General features: G+C 41.3%; 1 protein-coding gene across 1 annotated transcript; it reads left to right on the top strand.

Annotated features, from left to right (window-relative positions):
• The first annotated feature begins 7,822 nt into the window (after window positions 1-7,822).
• On the top strand, window positions 7,823-12,586 carry LOC140724558 (plectin-like). Its single transcript, XM_073038992.1, has 3 exons — window positions 7,823-7,871; window positions 9,677-9,757; window positions 11,888-12,586. The coding sequence occupies exons 1-3, from the start codon at window positions 7,823-7,825 to the stop codon at window positions 12,451-12,453; spliced, it is 696 nt and encodes a 231-aa protein (XP_072895093.1). The 3' UTR covers window positions 12,454-12,586.
• The last annotated feature ends 3,866 nt before the right edge of the window (window positions 12,587-16,452 follow it).

The raw sequence follows: 16,452 nt of genomic DNA, 5'->3' as shown, positions 1-16,452 counted from the left end.
AGGACAGGCAACTTCCAAGCCTCCGGTCTTTGGCCCTGGATTCTCAAACTCACAGTCACTGGGTCTCCAACCTCCTGTCCTGCTATCCCAAACTTTGCACCTCTCCCTCTGGGTTTGTTGGCTTTGGTTTTCAATCTTTTGGGGTTTCTACAGTCCTGTGAAAAAGTCTAGCACATATATAAAGCTAGGGTTCCTAAGACCTTTGCACATTATGTTTTTCCAGTTACCAAATTACACCTAATACTACTGAGCTAATACAAAGCTAAGTACTCTTATTTGTTTCTTAAACACCTTCCTATTTTAACCAACATACAGTACTGTGCAAAAGTCTTAGGCACCTTAGCTACATATGTGTGCCTCAAAATTTTGCCAGTACCATAGCTCTGAACTTCCCAAACTCTGTACTTTTCCCTTCAGCCTCATCAATATCTGGGTATCAATCCCAAGATTTGCCAATTGCAGATTTGATCTTCTAGACCTTGACCCCAGGACTTGCCAATCACAGATTTGACCTTCAGGCCTTGACCAACCTGACTTCCATGATTGTTAACCTTTGAACGCCAAGTGCCTTGACTCTCAACTTCAGGAATCAGACAGGATGTTGGTTAGCACCCTTGTTCTTCAACTGAGATCTAGTTGAGGTGGTGTAACCAATATCCATCCTCATCTCCAAAAAATAGAAAGTAGTCACTTGACAGAACTCTTTTTTTGTGATTTAGCCTGTCCCTGTGGATTAAAGACAACGTAATTCCACTCTGGTTCTGTGCGATGTAAGGTGAATGATGAAGCATGTATGGGAAACATGTATTCTTCTACAAATGGGGCAGGAAGTGCACAAAGGGTAAGGCATGTGGATAGTTTGTGAAATATTTCCTTCTTCTCTCCATCTGTGTCCTCCTGATTCATGGACTTGTAATTTTCAATATCATCCCGAGTGCTCCTTTACCACTCATGGACCAGAGAGAGTGTCCCAGTAATTAGTTTGGATGCTCTATTTATTCAAGGTGGCTTTGAGTACACCCTTGAATTTATTTCCTCTCTTTGCCTGGTGATCTCCTCTTACAGCATGTTCTGAGAGCCTGCTGTTGCGCCTGTAATGAGTTGGCCTGTCCAACATAACGGACTAAGAGTAACTAGAACTTCAGTAAAAGGGATAATGGAAGAGATCCTGAGGTTAGTTTTCTCACCCTTTCAGTGAACTCAGAGAAACTTGTGGAAACAGCACAGGTGATATCATCACTATAGTTAGTCTATGTCTCATAAGGAACAAGGAGGATAGAGTTACTGTGGCCTAGTAGACGTGTTTTCAGCTAGGTCTGAGGCCTTGATCTTCAAACTATGCACATTGCTCATATCCTCCGTGTTTAGGTGATACCACATGAAGCTTACCAAATTTTTTAAAGAGATTTGTCAGAGTAGAGGTGCAACTATTTGTTCCTCTGACTGGGCCCACTGTCAACATAAGGGGACAGCCATTTAGGAATGAGAAGAGATTTTCTTTTTACCCAAGTGGTGAGTCTTTACAACACAATATATTCTGCAGATGCTGGAAATCCACAGCAACACACACAAAATGCTGAAGGAACTCAGCAGCATGTAAAGAGTCCTGATGAAGGGCCTCAGACCAAATCGTTGCCTCTTTATTCCTCTCCATAGACGTGGCCTGACCTGCTGAGCTCCTCCAGCATTCCGTGAGTAAATCTTTAGAATTTTCTTCCATTAGGCTTTGGAGGCTCAGTTGGCATGTATATTCAAAGCAAGGTTCAATAGATTTTTTAAAATCAAAGGTCATAGATTAGAAAGGAGTATAAACTGAGCTAGCAGATCAATCTAGACCAGCTATGAAAAAACAAATCATCTACTCCTGCTTGCTTCTGTTCTTGCTTCTATATGTTTATGATCGTATGTCCACACAGCAGCAGGTTATGACCAAATAATTGTCTGAAATTTGGCTAATAACCCTACAGGCATAGTAATTTGATGGCTTGTGATAGGCATTTGACGAGTTCAGTACTAGGAGGCCAAAGGAAGGAGTGGAAAAGAGGGACTGTTGATCTGCACATCTTTGATAAGTAGGGTTGGGTGTTAGGCCAAAGGTCAGCTGCCAGAATTTGCAGGAAAGAAGTTGGTAGCTGATTAGTGGTCGGTATGATTGGTAGCTGAGGGGCTGATTGGTAGATGAAGGGGGAAGAGGGATGGAGGAAAGAGTACTCTTGTGAGGTACAGTCTGAGTTTGTGGGTTGTCTCGGTCTTGCTGCATGCTTAGTTTTGTAAGGAGCTGTAAATGTATATGAACAATGTGTAGTTATCAGCAAACATTCCCTCTTGTTGTAACAGATAATCGAGTTTATAACAGTGCCTGGAGGAACTGCAGCAGCAGTTTCCCAGGGTTGAGCCCCAACAATACAAGCATGTGTGTCTTGATTACAGCTTCCCTTTTGATGGCTGCCAATCACCATCAGATTTACTGGGACTACAGCAGCTCAAGGAGGATCCAGCAAAGTCCAGATCCCAAAAAATAGATAAATATAGGGCCCATGATGCCAATCACAGTCAAATTCTGTTGATAGTCATTTTAATTAGAATAGCAAAAAAAATACACAAATGCAAAGATGTATAAAATCATGAAGGACATAGATGGGGTATATGTGCTCGATCTTTTCCCAGGGAAAGGGAATTTAAAAAAAGGAGGGCATACGATTCATGTGAGAGGTGAAAATTTTAAAGGGGACCTTGGGGTAACTTCCTCATGCAGTAGGCAGGCGTGAGTACATGTTACATAAAATGGTTTTGAATTGTAACTCACTCTCTGATGGGAGGTCAAAAATCATGGACTTTAAACAGGGACTGGGCAGAGCTCTTGAAGCAAGAGAATTTGTGGGTGCATAGAGAATTGGGATTAACTGGATTGCTTGACAAAGACAGCCTCCCTCTAAAGTGGAGCAAAGTTAAAATGGTGCTAAACGGCGACTCCTTTGCTTGCATCTTCAGAAACAGCTCTATTTCTATCTTTAATATCTGTATTTTTCCCTTTCAGGGTTCTTTTGAAGACCCTGACCTGGAGTTACACATTGACTTCGGTTCTTTGCGGGAATGGGACCTGCTCTCGGGGTTTCAGGACTGGCCGTTGTTCGGCATGCCAAAGGTTCAGCCTGAGATTTGGAAGCCGAAGATCTCAGGGCTCTGGAAACGGGCGGATGGAGGGTCGGTGTCGCGGCAGGAGACCCGTGTGTCATTGGGGGAGTCTATTGCTGTGTGCCCAAAGACTCGGGATCTTTGAGATCTTCGGGCACAGAGCTCGGAAAAAGCGACGTAACGGACTTTTAACATCGTAAACCAGCGAGTTGTTTGTTATGTCTCCCTGCTCGCTTGGAAAATGGTGACACCTCCTTCTCCTTTATTAGGGAGAGAAAGAAAACCTGTGGTATGTTGAATTCCGGGTGAAATGCAAAGTCTTTGGGGTAACAGCAAAGTCTGTGTCTTTGCTGTTGCTCTGCTCACACTTGAGAGCTTGCTTTTTTTTTGCTGGTGGGGGAGGGGGGATTGTTGCTCGCTGCAGCTTATGCACGGGGGTGGGGGACTCTTTGGGGTTCTTACGTTTACTGTCATTCATTCTTTAGGGCACTTCTCTGTTTTTGTGGATGTTTGTAAAGAAAAAGCATTTCAGGATGTATATTGTGTACATTTCTCTGACATTAAATTGCTCTATAGTCATTCTGTAATTTCAGGATTCTTACCTCATCTCTGGAATGTAACTCTAGGCTGTGACTGAGATTAGATAGAGAGGACAGTAATTAACCATGTTGGATTTGTCCTGCTTTACATCAACAGGGTATACGTGGATAATGTGCAGACTCTTTTGTAAATGTACAGGTACAGCTAGACTAAACGTACAGGTCCTGTCAATTTCTGTGCAGATATTAGTAAAATGAGACTTGAAAACAAGTTGAGGCAAAAGTAATACAAGCTGAACCAGATCTGAGACATGTTAGATAAACAGAAGGGATAAGGCTAGTGAAAGAGCAATAAGCAAATAACAGCATGAATTTGACAGCAGTCACAGCTTGTCTTCAGCAATTTCAGTTGTATGTAGAAAAGCAAATATCTCCATGTCATAAACACAAGAAAGTCTGTAGATGCTGGAAATGCAGAGCAATACATATAAAATGCTGAAGAAACTCAGCAGGTCAGGCAGCACCTATGAAAAAGAATAAACATTCGATGTTTTGGGCCAAGACTCTTCTCTAGGACTGTAAAGGAAGGGGGAAGATGACGGACTAAAAGGGGGGAGGGGAAGGAGGATAACTAGAAGGTGTTAGGTGAAGCCAGGTGGGTGGGAAAGGTAAAGGGCTGGAGACAAAAGAATTTGATAGGAGAGGAAAGTGGACCATATGAGAAAGGTAAGAAGGAAGGGGCCCCAAGGGAGGTACTGTAAGAGACCAAGAGTGGGGAATAGAAGAAGGGAGGGAGAAGAGGGAAAAATTCCTTCAACTGTTGAAATACCAAATCAATTTACTTCATCCCAGCTTACCCACCATAGTTCACTCTACTTCACGTTTCTCTATGACACAGAAGGATGCCATTCCACCCACCAAATCTATGCCAATGTCGGAACAATCCAATCAGTGCCATACCTTCACTTATTTCCTGTAACCTATTCTCTCACGTATATCCATTAATACTCGTGACCCTCCTGCCACTCACTTACACTGAAAATAATTTACAGGGTTGCATTCACCTAATAACCAGTGTTATCTACTGTAGATGCAGTGGGAGGAATCCCCAACATTCACAGGAGGAATGCATTCTCACACATCGACTGCACCAATGTCAGAATCCAACAGGGGCTGCTGGAGCTGTTTATCTGTGGCACTACCCACGGCATTAGTGCCACTCTATTTCGGTAACACACTTCAACCAAGGCTCAGTAGGTAATACCATCACCTTTCCTCAGTCATGTTCTCAGTTTAAGTCCCATTCCAGCAATTCCAATGTAAAGCATTAGCTCGCTAAGCAGATACCACTATTTCAAATGCAAGTCGATTCCACTATTCTGAACAAGTTCATGCCTCAATCACGACTGCTTAAAAATATTATCTAGTTATTGACAATTTCCTCTTTCGGGAGTATACTGTGAACAAAATGGCATTACTTAAAAGTGCCGCTTTACCACACCCATGGATGCTCCAAAGGCGGCAGGAAAAGTACCAAAAACAACATAATTCTTTTATCTTCGACTCTAGTTTGCAAGTCTACAGAGTACTTATGATGCACTACTTGCAGCCTCTGATGAATCGCTGATTTCAGTCACTCCTACGACAGAGGTCACAGAACGTCAGTTGCAGAAAACCAAATTCCACAATGCTGGAAATCAAAATCAGGTTCATTATCACTATGTTATATGATGTGAAATTTGATGTTTTGTGGTAACAGAACAGTACTAAGACAAAAATTTACAATAAATTACAAAAAAAAAAGTAAAAAGAAATTAGGCTGTGTTCATGGACCGTTCAGGAATCTGACAGCAGAGGGGAAGCAGCTGTTCAGAATTGCTTGGCCTTCAGGTTACTGTATTTCCTTCCTGATGGTAGTAATGAGAAAAATGCATATCCTGGTTGGTGAGGGTCCTTAATGATGGATGCCACTTTTTTGAGGTATTGCCTCTGAAGTATGCCCTCATTGGTGGAGAGGGTTGTGCCTTTAATAGAACTGGCTACAACCTTCTATAACTTCTTGTAATCTCAGAGCCTCAAACCAGACTGTGATGCAACCAGTCAGAAGACTCTATTGTACATCTACAGAAATTTACAAGTCTTTTGTGATATCTCCTCAAAGTCGTAATGGAGTAGAGTTCCTTTGTGACTGCATCAATGTGTTGGGCTTATGACAGATCCTGAGATGTTGGCACCCAGGAAATTAAAACTGCTCACCCTTTCCCTGACCCTCAATACAGACGGGTGCATGTTCTGCTGATTTATCTTTCTTCAAGCTCAATTCCTTAGTCTTGCAGATGTTGAGTGCAAAGTCATTGTGACATAACTCAATTACCCGATCTATCTTACTCCTGTACCCGTTGCCATCTGAGATCTTACCAACACCAGCAGCGTCACCTGGGAATTTATACATGGTGCTTGAGCTGTGCTTAGCCACATAGTCATGAGTGTAAACAGTCAAGCAATGGGCTCTACTCCCCTTGGGCATCCTTGAAGGGCATCTGTGTAGAACCCCCTCACCCACTCACCTTCCCCTCAACTGGTTTCACCTATCAGCTGCCAGCCTGTACTACTTCCCCTCCCCCACCTTCATATTCTGGTTTCTTCTCCTTCCTTTCCAGTCCTGATGAATTGCCTTGGCTTGAAATGCCAACTGTTTATTCCCCTCCACAGATGCTGCCTGACCTGCTGATTTTCTAAAAGGATAAACCAGAAACTACAGCCCTTGCATCAGTGTGAGGGGTATTATCAGAGAAAATCTTAATGGATAGGATTTATGTAAATTTGGAAAGGCAGAGCAGGAATGGCTTTGTGTAAGGGAAAACATATCACAATGTACATATCCTTTAACAAGGACAAATCCTTTATTGTAATCTGCTTTCTGCTGTACTGAAATGAAAAGAGAAATGAACATTTAATATATTAATTTTGTTCAAGCCTTCAAATTTACCTTTACTTCCCTTAATAACTACGTAAATCAGAGCAATATATGGCATTGCTGACAATTAATTATTCATCACAGAAAGAGACAGGCTGGCCAATCATACTCTACAAGCTCTTTAAAATCCTAACTTATTCATTCCTAAATTCCCACTTGCTGTCTTTAAAATCTGCAAGTTTATCAGCACTTGTTTATAGAACATTCTAGATTCCAACAATTTTGTTTAAAATTAATTATCATTGCCCTTCTCAGCCTTTTGCTGATGTTTTAAAATCTAGGATTTAAAGTTACTGACCCACTCCTTAGGTCTATGAATATTGTTTCTCTATCTATGTTCAGGAATCTCCTTACATCTTGATAATCTTCACTTTAACTTCTGTAAATGGAGAACAATCCCAAGATCCAACCTTCTTGATAACCTGTGCCTCACTCCTGGTAACATCCTAGTAATTATCTCTGCTCTCTTTATCTTTTCTAAATACTACAAAGCTTTATCCCCCTTCATTTATAAACTCAAGTGATTTGTTACATTAATTTTAAACCACTTTGTCAACTTTATATGCTACATTTTAAGGTCTTGTGTAAACTGACACCAATATCTTTCTGACTCCTGATGAAGGGTTTTGGCCCGAAACGTCGTCACTACCTCCTCCCATAGATGCTGTCTGGCCTGCTGAGTTCTGCCAGCATTTTGTGTTTTTATCCAATATCTTTCTATTCATTTAGATTTACCTTTCCATGATACAGACTTGGCAAAACTCAAGAGAATTGCTAGTAATATTCACATTGACCACTCCACCCCCACCATCACCCTGGCCATACTACATGCTCCACAACAGGCAAGTTTGCATTTACTGTTGGAGAACATAAATAGTTCACAAGTGGTTTATTCAAATAGACTGCAGTGGAGCGATATCTGTACAACTTTACTTAATCACATACATTTGCAAGGCTTAGGAAGATCAAGGTGGATATGTGATTCTGTTTTGGAACATAATTTAGAAAAACTTAGAAAAATAGAGGACTATGGGTAACCCCAGGTAATTTCTAAAGTAAGTACAAGTTCGGCACAGCATTGGGGGCTGAAGGGCCTGTGTTGTGCTGTGGGTTTTCTATGTTTCTAAAGCTGACAGTATTTTTGAGAAGGATAACTAAAAAGATTGAAGACATGGCAGAAGTTGTTCATGTGGACGTTACTGAAACATTTGACAACTGTGGTAGGCTTGACTAAGGGCCAAACTAGAGGAGATCCAAGGTCCACTACCTGTGTAGAAAAGGGAGAAGTGAGGTGCTACAGCGAAAAGGAGTTCTGACCAGCGACCAATCTGCGTTTGGAATTAATTAGCGAGAGTAAATTGAAGGAAGGCAGGGGTAAGCACAGTGGCCATCATCGCAGTGGCTGTCATGAATGGTGATCTTGAGGCTTTAGCTCTTGGTGAGTCTTCAGTGAATAGAGGCTTCATTCAGCAAAAGCAAAAAAAGAAAAGCTCAAGGTTAAGTTTTTTCCCTCCTTCCCTTCTTTATATCTGCTCATCTAGGAGCGTAAAGATGCCAGGCAGAATAGTGGAATACTCCTCTTGGGGTACGCGGAAAGGCAGAGAGATCTCCAGCATTCCTGCCAACTACAACACTGAGAAGTGCATCCAGCTGTACCTTCTAGAAGGAGGTGCTGCTGAAACCAGATGAACTTCAGATCATTTGGAAGGCTCAAGGTGTGACAGATGGGACATGTGGGATTGAATTTAGGAGTCAAGAGGTAATGTTACAGCTATACATTATAGGACCCTGGTCAGACCCCACCAGGAGTACTGTGCTCAGTTCTGGTCACTTCTGACTTATGTACAAATCTGACTTAAAGATGGGCTCAGGAACGGAACTCGTTCGTAACCCAGGGACTGCCTGTATACAATAAGGTTAGACCACAGTGACTGTTGTGTCAAGTTCTGATTGCCACACTATAGAAAGGATGTGATTGCACTGGAGAGAGCATGGGGGATTGACCATGACCTTGTCTGGATTGGAGAACAATAGTGATGTAAAGTGATTGTAGAATCCCAAGGGATAACTCAATAGAGGTATGCACAGATAATCATAATCTTTCTTCCATATGTATTAACAACAAGGTATGAGTTTAAGAACAGAGGAAGGGCTTTTGTAAGGGACTTGAGGGGAACCTATTTTGTTCATTCAGAGTGGCTGAAATCTACAACTCACTGTCTGAGTGGTGATGGATTCAGATATAATCCCTCTGTTTAAGGGGCATTTAGAGGTGGGCAAAAAGGTCTGCAGGGGCACAATGGACTAAAGGGCCAGTTTCTGTGCTATCTAACTCTGACTGTAATAAAAACAGGATTAGTGCCAAGTGGGTGTTTGATGGTTGGCACAGCCTCAGTGGGCTGAAGGGCCTGTTTCCATGGTTGGACTCCAAGCTATTGCTAATCTATGGACTGCTTGGCTAAGTTGCACAAAGTATGAATATAAAAACAGAAAGCGTTGAAAACCTTTAAAAGCTATTAAGTTCGACACCTGAAACATTAACTCTACTTCTCTTTCCACTAATATTGCCTCACCTGAGTGTTTCTGCCACTTTCTGCTTTACTTGAGATTTCCAACTAACACTGCCTTTGATTTAATTTTGAAAATGTGAACATACTTTGCATTGAACTTCAGAATCATATAATTCAAACTGTATCACTGGTCACCGAGGATCAATGTATAATATTGTACGGAATAGCTTTCCAGGAAGGCAAACGTTTAAGAAACATTTAATTTGATTAAGCCACGCGTATAAGGATCGGATCTGATGTGGGCAATTGGGTAAAATGTAGAAGGATAAAAAAGGTAAGTATGGATCTGTTTCTGTGCTGCATAACTCTAAGATTGGCAAGAAAGGAACAAAACAAATACATCCTCCAATGCACTGCTCACCTGATGGCTACTAATACATAATGGACATTGAGGTCCTGCCCAGTGAGCAAGTTAATTGCTGCCACTTAACTCCAGTGGAATTCCCTTCCGTCAGCTGTCTCCGCACCACGTGATCGCCGGACTCCCGCCGCCGCACCACGTGATCGCCGGACTCCCGCCAGCGTCACATCATCACGTGAGTCCCACCGCTCCCTCCGTGCGCGGGAGAGTCTGTCCGCAGTCATGTTTGGAAACGAATAAACTCCGCCAGAGACCTTGGCTTTGACAAAAAATATATACATATACACAAATGATCGTACAGCGCAAATGATCCGGCCACCAAATTCGAACATCGCCGCAATCGTCGTCGGACGAGGCGCGGGAAATTGACCACGTGATCCAGAGCGCCGGGGTTTCCTAGGCAGTCTGGCAGGGCCGCCGGCTGACTGCTTTCGTTCGCCCTTCGCTGCCAGATAACTCTCACATCTGCTGGGTAAAAAGTTATAGTGACAACGCTTCGTTTCGCTCCACTTGTTTCGGTCGATTCCGATTCTCCAATTGCTGCTTTAGTAATTGCGCCTCGCTGCCCTGCGTCGGAAACTGCACGTTCGGCAATTTCCGGAATCCGGGAGCGGTCTTTCGGTAACTTCCGCCGCCCTTCGGCTGGATTGCTGAAGGATTCATCTCCGGACGGAGCCAGTCATTGAAAATATTGCAAAGTCAAACCCTCCCGAGCGATCTCTCTACAGCAATCGATTGCTTTCGCAGATTAGCCTAACGTTGCACAAGCCATTTAGAACTGGTGAAACAGGATAATTGCGGAGCTTTAATAAAAACTTTAAAAAGTCAAAATGCTCAGAAGGTCAAGCAGCAGCTTTGCCGACAGAAAAAGAGGTTACGTTTCAGGCCATCATTTCTCTCTTAGCTGGTTCCACATCACTTTACATAATCGTATGCCAGACTCTGTGTTAATGTGACTCGGCCACCGCAGTATTAAACACACATGTTTATTCAGCAGACTTCCATTTTACAAAACCCGCCTTCTGACGTCATACGCACTCTGACCTACGAATACTCACATAATACATTACATACCCCTTCTCAAGTTTTGTTTTACAATACTGTGAATTACCAAAATAATGTCTCTAGGTATGACTTTCTAACATTACAACAGCCATGACATAAAATAATAAAAATCTTAACTTCTTATACTGTATTCTACATTGTATCTTACAATACTAACAGCAGTATATTTTATTTTACTAACATAGACTAAGAAAGCTTTTATTTCACACCTTGGAACTTATAACGTGTGATTTTGTCTCAAACTGTGCGAGACTGTAGGTAGATCTAGTCTCTGTATCTAGCTGGAAGTTTGACTTGTCTCCCAGACCTTGTGCGATAGAACTGTGACTGTGCTTGTCCTTCAGAGTCAGTATCTCGAGTAACCTCTGTGTCTGCATTTCCACTTCGGTCTGTCTGTGCTGAACTTTCACCGTCATTGCGTCGTGGGGTTTCATCACACCCCTCACTCTTGGTGTCGTTTGTTTCCATGTCTGTATCCGTGGAAATGTCCTGTGTATCTGTATGTGGAAACACCCTCTCGCCTGTCTTCAGTAGATGCTTCCTGTTCCTCCTGTAGACTCTTTCATCCGGCGTGCGAACTATGAAAGATCTTGGTTGCTGATGTCTGTTCACAACCACAGCTGGTTGCCAAGTGTCTCCTCTCTGTATTCTGACATTTTCACCTGTATGCAGATCTGGCAACTGTCTTGTATGTCTGCCATAGTGGCTCTTTTGCTTTATTTGCTTGTACTTTAGCTTGAGCATTACCTTCAGGAGTCAGTAGAGTTGTGGATGTTGGCAGTTTGGACTTCAGACAACGTCCCATCAACAGCTGTGCAGGAGAGAACCCCACACCCTCAATCGGTGTGTTGTTGTATTCAAGCAGAGCAATGTACGGGTCACCGTTGCTGCTTTGTGCCTTCTTGAGCATGTTCTTCACAGTTTGTACAATTCTCTCTGCTTGTCCATTAGACTGAGCGTGCCCAGGACTGGAAGTAACATGTTAAAATTCCCAGCTTTCTGAGAACCCTCTAAACTCACCACTGGCATATTGTGGACCATTATTACTGATGACAATATCTGGAATACCATGTCTTGCAAATGTCAACTTCATTGCGGTAATGACACCTTGACTGGACGTGTCACTTAACTTGGTGATTTCCGGATATTTTGAATATTAAGAATAATAATTTTTGATAATAAGAAATAAGAATAAGAAATAATAAGAATTTTTGAATAATAATATTTTGATATTTTGAAGAGAAAGAAGCAAAGAGAAAACCACTTCTCTTCACTGGGCTCAGGAACAAGATTCCAGCCAGTGAATTGTTGGAATCAAAGATCATTGACAAGAAAACATTTGATGAACTGGAGAGAGGGAAAGTAACACCAGGAGATGTGAGCAAGTTGGAGTCGGTGAGCAAATATCTTCAGGGTTCAGACAGTATTGCTGGTGTGTTTGTAGAGCCCACCAAAGAGAAGATGAGCTTCTACCAAGCAATGAAGAAGAATCTGTTGAGACCAAGGATAGCAGAGATCTTACTGGAAGCTCAGGCAGGGACAGGTTTCCTCATTGACCCTGTGAAGAATCGCACACTCACCGTCGATAATGCGGTGAAGGATGGTCTCATTGGACCAGAACTCCACGAGAAACTTCTGGCTGCAGAGAAAGCAGTAATGGGATACAGCGACCCCTACACTGGACGAAAGATCTCCTTATTTGAAGCAATGAGAAAGGACCTTGTCCCCAAGGAACATGCAATGCAGCTTTTGCAGGCACAGGTGGCATCTGGTGGCATCATTGATCCCACTGCTGACACCATGTAGCGTTAATGTGACTCGGACACCATAGTATTAAACACACATGTTTATTCACCAGACTTCTATTTTACAAAACCCGCGTTCTGACGTCATACGCACTCTGACCTACAAATACTCACATAATACGTTACAACCTCCACCATCCCACACACACAGCTAGCTCATCTGCTTTTTTTTGCCCTTGACCCATTATTGTCCGCTAATAACCCCGCCCCCGGTTATTTCTATGTGTTGACAGCCTCACCCCTCCCTCTTAATTCTTTAAATTGGCTATTATTCCTCTGCATTCTCAGTCATGTGCCAAGACATTAACTATCCTGTTTGTCTTCCCACAGATGCTGCTCAAACAGCTGTGTACCTCCAGCAGCATTTTTTTTTTGAAACATTAACCCTGTCCATGTGGTCTGACCTGCTTGAGTAGTTAAATACATGTTTTTGTTTCTATTTTAGAGGTAGAATTTATCTTCCTTTTGCCAGGCAAAATCTTATCAACATATCGATATCCTTCTGTTCTCTTCACAATTTATTTACATACTTTTTTTTGTCGTCTGCAATTTAGGATCTGTACCTTCGGTATTTTAACTCTGGTAAGTGGTAATTGGGCATCTGACAAGACTTCTCACAGTATCAGAATCAGGTTTATTGTCACCAATATGTGACATGGAATTTGTTAACTTAGTAGCAGTTCAATGCAACACATAATATAGAAGAAAAAAATACTACTACTAATAATAAGTAAATCTTACTCAGTATACGTGTACAGTATATATATATATATTAAATAGACTAAAATCGTGCAAAAAACAAATACTATATATTTTAAAAAAGTGAGGTAGTGTTCACGGATTCAATGACCTTTTAGGAATCGGATGGCAGAGGGGAAGAAGCTGTTCCTGAATCACTGAGTGTGTGGCTTCAGGTTCTGTACCTCCTACCTGATGGTAACAGTGAGAAAAGGGCACACCCTGGGTGCTGGAGGTCCTTAATAATGGACATTGCCTTTCTGGACACCGCTCCTTGAAGATGTCCTGGGTACTTTGTAGGCTAGTATCCAAGTTGGAACTGACTATACTTACAAAACCTAAATTTAGTAGGTTCATCCAAAAATGGAATCCATTGTGATTTAGCCATTTGCAATGAGAAATGGCTTGCCTATAGGAGACAGAGAATAGTGGATTGATGGGACTTATTTTTGCTGGAGGTCTGTGACTAATGGTGTTCTTCAGGGACATAGAATCAGGTTTATAATCACTGTTTTACATGATATGTTGTTCTGTAGCTGTAGTACATTGCAATTGCATAAAATTAATATAAATAAAATAAATAGTGCAAAAAGATGCAGTGTTCATATTTATGATATATGTAAATATATGTGTTTTTTGCTGCATCGGATTAGAAGCAACAATCATTTTGTTCTCTTTTACACTTGTTCTGAAGAATGATGATAAACACTCTTGAATCTTGAAATGACTTGGAGGAAAATGTTGATAAGAGGGTTAATAAGTTTACTGATGATGCAAATGGAGTATGTAACAAAGAATATAGATCAGTTACAGATATGGGCTGAGAAATGGCAGATGGTGTTTAATCCAGCTGAGTATGAGGTGTTCCACTTTGGGAGATAAAATGTAAAGGGACAGTACTCAGCTAAGAGTGTATAGAAGGATCTTGGGGTCCAAGTGGTTGCACTGATTGATCGGGTGGTAAAGAAGGGGTATGGCATGCTTGCCTTTATTAGCTGAGGCATCAAATTCAAGAGTGAAGAAGTTATGTTGTAGCTTTATAAATCTGCAGTATTGCATTCAATTCTGGTTGCCCAATTACAGGAAGATTTGGAGAGAGGGAGCAGAAGGGGTTTACCAGGATGCTACCTGGATTAGAGGGCATGCACTGTAAGGAAGGTTGGACAAATTTCAGTTGTGTACACTGGAGTGTTGAAGGCTGAGAGGAGACATTTTAGAAGTTTATAAGAATATGAGAGGCATAGATAGGGTAGACAACCAGTACCTTATTTCCACATTTGAAATTTATAATACCACAGGACATGCAGTTAAAATGAGATAGGGTAAGTTTAAAGAAATATGTGGACAAGGTTTTTTTAAACAGTAATACATACAAAATGTCGGAGGAACACATCAGTTTAGGCAGTATCTGTGGAGAGGATCTTGGCTCAAAATGACAGCTTTTAATTCCTCTCCGTTATTGCTACTTGACCATCTGGGTGCACTACTCTGGATTTCCAGTATCTGTAGAATATCTTGTGCTCTTTAAGCAGAGAGTGCTGGGAGTCTGGAATGCACTGCCAGGGGCAGTAGTGAAGGAAGATACAATAAAAGGGTTTAAAACACCCTGAGATAGACATATGATTGTACAGGAAAAAAAGAATGATATAGACTTTATGTGGGATGAAGATCCAGTTATGAAGATCCAAGTCTTTTTTTCTTGTTAGCTGGTAAGTCTTCTATCCATACATATGTGTTACCTCCTACATTACTGTGTCACTGTCTTAGGCACGTGTTTAAAAAGTTCTATAAAGTGAAGATGCTTTCAAAATAATGAAATTAAAAGTTTCTAAACATCAAAGAATTACTATAAAGAGCAGTAAACAAGTAAAAATAAACTTAAATTAATATTTGGTGTGACCACCTGCATCAATTCTCTTAGGTATAAATACATCCTGGTCTGGGGATATAAGAACCCTTATTCTGATGCACATCTGTTCCCATTGTACAGATAATTTAGACATTCCAAAATCATTATGGGCTGACAATGTGGAAGAGAGGCAGGAACATAATTCTATAGTTAGGAAAATGCAGGCAGCTATTAATGAAGTAGAGGAATTGGGATCTTGATGGGGGTTTAAATTTTCTGTTGTACAGACTCACGTTTTTTGTTTTTCTAAAAGGATCATTACACCCACAATTGATCTCAAACTATATGGTAAATCCCTTAAAAGTCAGTGGTAAAGTTTCTAGGTATGTGGACAGACATGGAAGGTGGATGTGAATAAAATTCTAGAGAAATGTTAAAAAGCCCTTATTGAGCTCAGGTGCTTTGTTGGGTGTGATTGGGGTGTAAGTAGGTCAATAAACAAATACACAGTATATTGCTTTAATCAGATCTGTCTTTATGGATGTGTTGTGTATGGGGCAGCAGTCTTAAAGTTCAAACTCAAGCATTGAGATAATGTTGTGGTGCTACTAAATCATCCCCGATTTTGGCACTACTGATGAAGTACCTTTACATGTATGCAGGTTACAGTTACTTTCAAGTTTCAAAGTACATTTATTATCACAGAATGTATAAATTACACAACCTTGAGATTTGTTTGCTTACAGGCAGCCACAAAGCAAGAAACCAGAAAGAACCCAATTAAAACAAACTGAAGACCAACACCTGATGCACAGAGAAAGGGGGAAATGAGTTAAATCATGCAAATAATAGAAGCAGGCAACAACATTTTGAACCAAAGTGAGTCCTTCAATCTGAACCAGTTAGCAATGGTTTATTGGGTTAACATAAGAGGACATAAAGTTGGTCATCCAATATGGGCAACGTTATTAGAGTGTTGGGAGCGCTGTAATTTTAAGATCTTCAGTTTTGGGTGGATGGGAACTGAATGGGAACTGAATGGGAACAAAATCTTGGGTTGTTTAATGTAGATTATGGTCCCATTGTATCCTTTTCTGTCACACTTCCATGTTTCTTCCCTTTGCCTGTTTTTCAGGAAATGATCAAAATGAGGAATGATTGTTTCAGTGGTACAGGAAGTTCAGCAAAATATGCAAAGCATATATTATGGATTCCTAAATATCTACACAGATGGTTCAAAAGATCCAGGTTGTTCTGGTGTTTCTATTCATGTTCCAAAGTTTCACGTGTCTATTAAGAAAAGATTATCAGACAGTGTATCAGTATGCACGTCTGCGATGGTTGCCATTTTTTGCCTTGGAGTGGGTCAAAGGTGCATCCTAATTATGTACTTCTGTGCTCTGATTCATACTT

The sequence above is a fragment of the Hemitrygon akajei genome, chromosome 3 (genome assembly GCF_048418815.1).
Source record: "Hemitrygon akajei chromosome 3, sHemAka1.3, whole genome shotgun sequence".
Lineage (NCBI taxonomy): Eukaryota > Metazoa > Chordata > Chondrichthyes > Myliobatiformes > Dasyatidae > Hemitrygon > Hemitrygon akajei.
Note: the sequence above shows the minus strand (reverse complement) of the source record. Positions and strands in the feature narration are given on the sequence as shown.